At 32.4% G+C, this 9,147-nt stretch overlaps 1 protein-coding gene across 3 annotated transcripts in view; it reads right to left on the minus strand.

Moving 5' to 3' along the window:
• Positions 1–7,665: 7,665 nt before the first annotated feature.
• Positions 7,666–9,147, minus strand: part of LOC106464492 (synaptogenesis protein syg-2-like) — a 61,912-nt gene continuing 60,430 nt past the window's right edge. For 2 of the 3 annotated variants that reach the window (XM_022392690.1, XM_022392678.1), the window contains one exon: positions 7,666–8,365. In XM_022392690.1, coding sequence (XP_022248398.1) covers positions 8,189–8,365 — 177 coding nt within the window. In that variant the 3' untranslated portion in view covers positions 7,666–8,188. The remainder of the gene's footprint in view (positions 8,366–9,147) is intronic. The other variant, XM_022392686.1, reaches the window with a different exon arrangement.

Consider the following 9,147-nt stretch of genomic DNA (forward strand, 5'->3'; position numbering starts at 1 on the left):
ATAGGAATTAATAATACCAAAGAAAAGGAAAAGCTGATTTCAGAATGATTAATTGTTTTCTTTTTTTTCTACTTTAACATAGCAAATTCTTCCACATTTAAAATGAAATCATAACACAAAAGAGGTAACCTTAAAATAAATTAAAAAGTAGCACATAACGTATGGCATTCCATCAAACATCCTTTAGTTTCTAGTCAAATTAATATGGTGGCTTCTGTCAAAAACGAAGATTGCATAGTTTTATTGAAAAATCTCTTTATTCTTCTATTGGTTATTCTTTTACAATTCATCTTATTTTCTTTCAACGTATCTTTCGAGTTGAATCAGCATTCAAAAACCGAACCAAATTGTTATGTTTTTGTTGTTGTTCGTTTAAGCTACAAAAGTTAGAATATACCTGCTTTGCCCAGTATTTGTTATTACTTTCGAGTCTATTCGTCATCAGCTGTGTGCATTCTGCATTCTTACTCATCTTATTACACTCTTTCAGCTTCTAGGCCTACAAAATGTAGACTGCAATTGATAAAGATCGATACCGGCATCTATAATATTTTTGTAGTTGTCGATAACTTTGTAAAAAAAAAAAAATTTGAGACAGTTTCTAGACAATTTTTTTTTCTTTGATGCAATATTCAACTAAATGATACGAAAGCAAATTCAAACGATGCTCTTGGCCGTCTACAGCAATTATCTATACTAGCATACTGAAATGTTTTAGTAGCATACGTTCTTCAACTAATTGTCGTAGCATATATTATTCAGTTAAACGCTGCTGATACTAAAATATCCTCTTTGTTTTTGCAACTAGATACATTTTAATTAATTCCATCCCACAGCGTTCTTGTTTGAAAAACAATCACGTAGTTGTACCAATGCTATGAAATGGTGGCAAGCATACAAGTGACTTTTCGTCTGATGTTTTTATTATTCTATTTTATATAAGTTGAATCATTATGGTAAAGATTCGTCTCAATAATCGTAACTAACAAAAATAATCATACAGAATTAAAATATTTCGCAGTTTTTGTGCTAGAACTGATATATACGGCTATCTTATTGATTTAAGATAACGTCTGTGTAAAAGCATTAAAAATTAGAAAATACGCATGTTAGTTGAGCACTTAGCCAGATTTCAGTTTATGTTCCGAAAATGAATGTTACCTCCCTTGAAGTATTGATATTACAACTTACAACTATTTCATGCACAGCCGGTGGGTTAACGGTAACTTTAAAGCTTACAACACTAAATTCGGGGTTCGATTATCCGTGGTTGAGAGAGCGCACACAGCGCGTTGTATAGTTTAGCCCTAAAACACACATAAATATAATAGCGCATCAAATATGTTTTTTTTTATGCGTTATAGCGTTATTTATTTTCCAGTAACTTCCAAAATCAATGAAATACATTGAATATTCTATATTACTTCTCTGAAAGTGGTGATGGATAATTTTTTTTTTCCAATTGCAAATTTGCAATAAATTACTGTTTGTATTGCTTAATAACTTTCACCTAATCATCTTAACTAATTTTGGTCGTAAAGAGATGTGATAAGATGTATTTGTAAGACATATTTACATACATAGATGCAGGTATTGCGTGTACTGCCTTTAATCTATTATTATAATGAACTTTAGAGTTCTAACGATAGTTTCTTTTGATAAATCGTTCATTGAACAAATTCCACATCTGAGTGTAACACATGGTAGGAAGTAACATAAACCATCGTTCACGTGACATATATGTTATGAGAATTCTGTCAATATTTTTGAAGAGCTTTTAAACGTGCGCGAAATTCATAAACAAACAAACAAACCTTTTAAATGTCTGTTTTATACCAATACCATGTTATATATTCAATATTATATATATCTCAGCAGAACGACTAAGGCATATAAACTAATATATTGATTCAAGTGCGTTTTCGGTTTCTAAGAATACAATGCTAACATTATTATTAATTCCATTGCATAGTTTAATCATGCTTCGTAGCTTAAAAGTGTGATATTATTAATGAATGGATAATTATGGTGAATTATTTCAAACGTTTGGTATAATATTTTACTATTGGTTTTATTTTTGTTTTCAAATGAGCTGATTTTCTCATTGGCTGAACTATAGAATAGTTATAAACCTTACTCTTTTCAGTAGACCTGTAGTAGGTAGTTAAACAACAACAATAACACATCTATGATAGAAATTTAAATATTATGTTTCCTTTATTCGATTACAGTGAAAAGATACATTCGATACCATCCGGTGACTCAGCGGTAAGTCTGAAGGCTAAATAGACCTGTAGTAGGTAGTTAAACAACAACAATAACACATCTATGATAGAAATTTATATATTATGTTTCCTTTATTCGATTACAGTGAAAAGATACATTCGATACCATCCGGTGACTCAGCGGTAAGTCTTAAGGCTAAAATGCAAGACATCGTGTTTCGATACCCGCTATTAAAAACGTACTCACAAGCCATTGTGTAGAATTGTGCTTAACATAAACCAAAGAAAGGTATTCGATAGTTCAAATGGTTTGCATTACTTAGCCATATTTTTAGTAATATGTTTACACATGTGTTACTTAAGAGTTTGTTTTTTTTTACTTTAGAAATTTCTTTACATTACCAGGACTAGATGAAGGTCTCTTCAAGATTACCTTATCTTTCAGAATTCTTGCAAGATGAGATTTATTACAATTTTTTTAGACAGATAAGAAATTAATTATATATCTCCTGACGTCTGGTAAAAAAAATATCAGGCCCTTTTATGTGGGTTTTTCTGGAATGCTCATTATAAAGCAGTTTCTCAAACGATATAAGTAAGTTAAAAAAAAACAAATCACTTTGTTCTCTTTAGATTTCTACGTATGTGTTCAAGGAACATGGCGAAGACACGTATTAGGAGAACTATATAGAATTTAATTTACAAAAGCATTTTATCAAACCGGCGTTGTAAAGGCAACGAAGAATGAGATAAGTTCACTCATTTGTGTTGGCTATTTTAAATAATGTTAATCTCCCAGATGTTAGTTCTACAAGGATTACTTCTCGAAACTTTCAATTTCTGTGGTATATATCAAATAAATGAATAAGTATGGACTACTTTTCTCTCGAAACTATAATCTATTTAATTATATTATATTAGTATGATCCACATGTAATTACTCAAGTCTACATGATGACAGACCTAGATAAATCAATTTTTTTTCTTTTCAATGAAACTTTATATGCCTTCAAATATAACCTCAACCCTTAAAAGGTTATATTATTAACGAAAGAATTGTTTTAGTAAAATGAAGGCCGGTAAGATATTTTGCGATTAAATAAATAGATGTAAAATAGAAAATATCACCTACTTTGTATTCCTACTCCTTTAATTAAATGGCACGTCGGAATATATATATATATATATGTGTATGTGTGTGTGTGTAGAGGCGGAATACGTTATAATAAAACGATTTGGGAGCCTTATTACTTCGTTAGAGTCCATTTCACCACGTCTGGTCGTGCTCTATCTGACGATCGTGCATCTTGACAATATCTTTGGACTGTACTTTCCACTGAAAAAGGCTCCGTCGTAGGGTTGTCATCTTGAAGGTACATCCCTCATTTCTACAGGCTTTCCATACTCCATCTCAGGAGCGAGTATTACGATTTTCTTTTGTCCATTTCAACAGTCCAATCGCACAAAAATCCATAGGCGACTTGACCTGTATGACTTATTATGGAATAGCATGAATACCCGTCTCATTTTTCAGCTGCTTGAAGTATGCGAAGGTTGAGCAGGTATGCCATAGAAGTAACTTGTGTACACGTGCCTCGTGTCGCTTTTCCAGACGAAAATCCTATTGATTATATTGCGTACTGTTACCTGGGGCACGTGGACGGCTTTTGCTACTGATATTAGTGTTCGTAGATTCTCTACAGTTATAAGACGCCTCACACTATTTACCACAGATGGAGTAAGCCTTCTTGCAGACTTTCTCCTTGCTGCTTCACGTTGATCTGTATTCATATGTTTTTTTTTCAACGCAATTAAGCACAATGAATATCCGCGTCTTGAAAATTCTAAATCTCCACTCTGAACACATCTTTATACTTTGAGTGAATGAATATAAGACGTCGGAAAGGGCTGTTCTATGCCATTCCCAAAAGTTATACATTTTCGGTGGCATCTTCTACGAAACGTCCTACAATGTCAAAATGTAGTTCTGATATATGTCATTCCACAGCGACATATATCGGCTGTGTTTATCAGGTGACTTGCTAATTTGCATATTCAAAACTATTTTAATATATCGTTCTTAACCATTTTAATAATTTCCTACACTTTATTTTCTGCATAACGGATGACTACGAAATTGTGTAATAAATATTGTTTTCTGTGCATCACTGCTATATTATTTCGTAAATGCAAATTGAATTATGCATTTTTAGTAAACAGCAGATAGACCGATGTGGCTTTGCTATAAGAAAATACACACATGTGTCTATCTACAATTCATCTGAAGAAGAACTATAAAAACAAAATAACCAAAGTTCATACTGCCGGGGAAGAGCATACTCTGTAATTATTTTGAAGGACTGATAAATGAAAGAATCGTTTCTTAACAAGGGGTTCATCTTAGGCTAGTAATTAACAAGAAAAAAAACGCTCCAATGTACAAGGGAAGAACAGTTTGGATTTATTTTAATATTTCTACTAATAGGTTTAACATGTATATGTAAATATAATAGTACTGTCTGTTGTATGTACATGTAACTACTTCGTAAGGTGGGAATGGATCTTCACCAAAATTGGTATGGAGGTTCATTAGGTCCATGCGGGGATACATACAACTTTTCAGTTTTGCGCTTCCGGTTTTTATGTTTTTGACCACCATTTCGCCCCCCGTTGATGGATCTTCACCAAATTTACCATGCATGTTTGTTGTGTCCATGCTAAGATACATGCAAAGTTGCGGTTTCACATTTTGTGTTTTGCAGTTTTTATGGACCATTTTGTGTTTTTACAATTACATATAAAGGAAGCAACTTTTACATATCTTCAGCTAAGCTTTCATTAATCTTGACTTTACATAACTTCCGACCAGGAGACAGTTACTCCAGCTAGTAATAAAAATAAAATTGGACTTGTCTTACTCTGATGAGGAAAAGCAAAACAACAAGTATATATGGATAAAACTGACAACCAATATGAGTTTTGTTTGTGATATTAATTCAAGTCGTCTAAAGAGATCTGTGTACTGCAAGATTTTAAAAATTAAGCTTACTTATTGAGATAAATACAGCTGTATAGTTATTACTTCTTTTCTGAAGAAGTGAAATAACTCCAGTACTCGAACATTTGTTTTATAGAAATTTAAAGTCCCTTCCTATTATCGGAAAAAGTCCTGGAATAAATATAGTAATAACACTCAGTTAAAACAGACCGAAACATGCCATTGTTTCTGCTACATGATCACTCCGGTACTTTTACGATTCCAAGGAATCATTTCTTGCAATTTTAAGCTCTGTTGCTACACATAACGATCCATAGTTTTTATTTTCGCTCATTGGATGCTTTCTAGAAACTTTGCTTATTGCGAGATCCGCTTTTCATGGCTTATTACACGATTCTACGCAGCAACATTACGAATATGAGCAGAAATTTCCTACACTTTTACCTGTCTAGGCTATTTCGTCGTAACGTAGCAATATAAGATTGTCGCTATTCAAACAAACAAAGAAAAAATATCAGCTTTATCCCAATGACGTTTTCTTGTGTTAAAATACCGTTCCCATAAAGACGAAAAACTGTTTAAAGAATGGTGTGCTCATAGTGCGAAGCTTAGTTTTAGCGACTGATAAATATTGGAGGGAACATACATATATTTCGATTGTTATAATTTTAATTGTAATACAGGATTTATTATAAAAAATATTGTTTTTTAAGTAACTTTTTTAAACCAAAGAAATAAGAAAACAATTACCACTAAAGTTTTCTTTAAGAAATGCAAATAAGGACTTTAAAGCGAAAGCAAAAAATAAGACATGTAATTTGAAGTAAAGAAAATCAGAAGATATTTCTTCTTCGGTAAAGAGGAGCATTAAAGCTGATATAATAGTAATTCTATTTTGGTTTAAGATAAAGTTTACATGAATATAACTCTACAAAGATATTAGTAGACGCTATAAATATTTGTTTGTTTGTAATTAAGCACAAAGATACACAATGGGCTATCTGTGCTCTACCCACCACGGGTATCGAAACCCGAATTCTATCGTTGAAAGTCCGCAGACATACCGCTGTGGCACTGGGGGGGCCTATAAAGATTTACTCTGGTTCAAAAGATTGATCTCGATCTGAATGTTGTTCACACTAAAACCGAGATAAACACTGAAGACTTCATGAGTAACTTTTTTAGATAATCCAACGAAGAATAAATGAATGTTATTGAAATATAATCGCAAAGGTGAAGTTAAGTAAAAATACATTATAGCCTGAATATGACAGATATAAATATTAAACCAAGTGAAGAGATTTTGACGGATTCATAAGAATTTTTTCTTTTCAGGTAAAAAAAGAAACACGGTCTAAACGTAGATAGAATACATATAACGGATGCAAAAAAGGGAAGTAAATGCAGAGTAATGATTGAGATATAGTTCTTATGCATTTATAAAGATGATGAAGTATTTATGTGTGGAATGTTTTATGAAGCCAGTACTTTAGAACAATGCAGGACAAAGCTTATGAATGAGCTAAGCTTTCTCCAGTTTAAGAAACATAGAATAAATAATAAAGAAATAAACTGAATCTGATTTAATATTTTGAAAATTTAAGTGGATTCAGTGATACAATTTTTTTTCAGATTTTTGAGTCTTATATTATTTTGCCCCCCCCCCCCACGTAACACAGCGATATGTCCTAAGGACTTACACCTTTAGAAACAGGGTTTCGATACCCGTGGTGGGCAGAGCACAGATAGCTCATTGTGTAGCTTTGTGTTTAACTTCAAACAAACTTTATATTATTTTGTTCTTATAATTTAGCTAACTAGGAAAATGACTGTAAAGTTACGTATCTTTCGTTATTCTGAAAAAAAATACTTATTCTGAAAGTTCAGAGGGCCTTATCTGATGTTTTTATTGACGATAGTATATGACTATTAAATGACATCTGGTTAGGCTGGTGTAGTTAAGCTGAGGCACAACCATTTGTTATTATATTTAATCGTGGGGGGATTGCTTCAAAATAATATTCCTATATTGTATTAAAAGTATCATAGAAATGACATTTTTTTTTAGATTCTTCTGCCATATATCAAAAATATACACTTTATGACCTGCTCAAAATGTTTAAACTTCAATGTTGCAGACATTGAAAAATCATAAAATCTTTCTATGTACTTCTAAATCAACATTTTAAGATATTAAACCGCGTTTTTTCCTCGTTTTGATTATTTCAAAAATCTGTAAATCAAATGATCTGATATTATAAATACAAATTGAAATCATGTATAAAAAGTTGTCATGCGTTTCATAAAACTGCACTATCTAGACAATATCACAACTAATAAATGCTTCCGATTATCAAATTACATAAACAAGATCGTCTTAAACATTATTTTGATAATAAAACTACCAAAGGTGGTCTATGCCCAATCTCAAAAAGCCTTTAATGAATCAAGATACCTTCCAAATAACATATAGTAACATTTTGAGTGTTGATATAAATAACATTTTATTGTCAATCGAGAGTAAAACAAGACCAATTAGAGATTTTGAGTTGTTCGTTTGATAAAAACTTACTTTTCACCACACGGTTATCTTGCAATATTGGAGACACTTAATGTGTTATATAAGCTCGTGCATTATATAAGAAAATTCAATGTATGGGAGATACACAGCAGTCTTAGTACTGATATAAAAGCGACACCAAGATAGTAGGTAGATTCTAGACTGTGTATAGACACATAACCTGTTTCAAAGATACCAAAATGTAGCATCCGAAACTCTGAAAATGACAAACACAATATTCAGTTTTAAAGCTCTCACCAGATCGTAATATATAATGTGGAAGTGAAAAAGCGATACAACTAAGTAATTTATTCAAGATGTCTCTCTTGGTTACAGCTGATAAAACAAAATCAGGCCTGGAAAGATGAATTGAGAAAGTCATCCAAATAATGAAAAGTTGTAGCTTTAAACTTTTGTTGTTGCTCTTCTAGACAGTAACGCATCTTCCTTCTGACAAACTGTCCTTCGTAACACTGTTGAAGATGAACCCGACGTGACCTTTGAACTAACGGCGTGAAGCTGATCTTCAGTGTTCACCGCCGATGAAACATGAGATGATCCTCTGGTTGAAGTGCTGCAACCCTAGGGGTAAGAAACATTTTTTTTGCAAAGCGTTTTGCCTTGGGTAAAATATATATATTTTTTTCTGTTTTCTTACATAATACTACATTTCATATACCCATCTCGTTCTTTGTTATAAGAAAGACAATCCCTGATTCATGTGCAGATTAATAACCTAGGTCCTGGATAACTTGAGAAATACTAATGATAAATTAACGACAAAATGATATTTTTAAACAGTTATTGAGTCATTTAAAAGTTAGACAAAACACGACTTAAAAATATAAAAATATTTAAAGAGTTAATTTTATAATCATTGCTGAAGGAAAAGACCGGATAATGTTTGTTGAGTAAATTGCGAGGTAATATTTTTTACGCTGATATGAAGAGTAAAGGAAAATTATTTGTGTCATGTGCGTAAATGTATGAACGTAAATCATTAAAATCCGGGGTTCGATCTTCCATAATGAACAGAGCGCAGATGACCTATTATGTAGCATTGCATTTTAAAATAATCGAAAACGAAACCGAATAATTTTCACAAAAAACAAACAAGCGACAATTATGTTACGTATATACGTATATAAGTGTATACAACTTACAAACTTGTATGGGCCCGGCATGGCCAGGTGGTTACGAAGCTCGACTCGCAATTTGCGGGTCGCGGATTCGAATCCCCGTCACAACAAACATGCTCGCCCTTTCAGTCGTGGGGGCGTTATAATATTACGATTAATCAGACTACTCGTTGGTAAAAGAGTAGCCCAAGAGTTGGCGGTGGGTGGTGATGACTAGCTGTCTTC

Source organism: Limulus polyphemus, unplaced genomic scaffold (genome assembly GCF_000517525.1).
Source record: "Limulus polyphemus unplaced genomic scaffold, Limulus_polyphemus-2.1.2 Scaffold60, whole genome shotgun sequence".
Classification (NCBI taxonomy): Eukaryota; Metazoa; Arthropoda; class Merostomata; order Xiphosura; family Limulidae; genus Limulus; species Limulus polyphemus.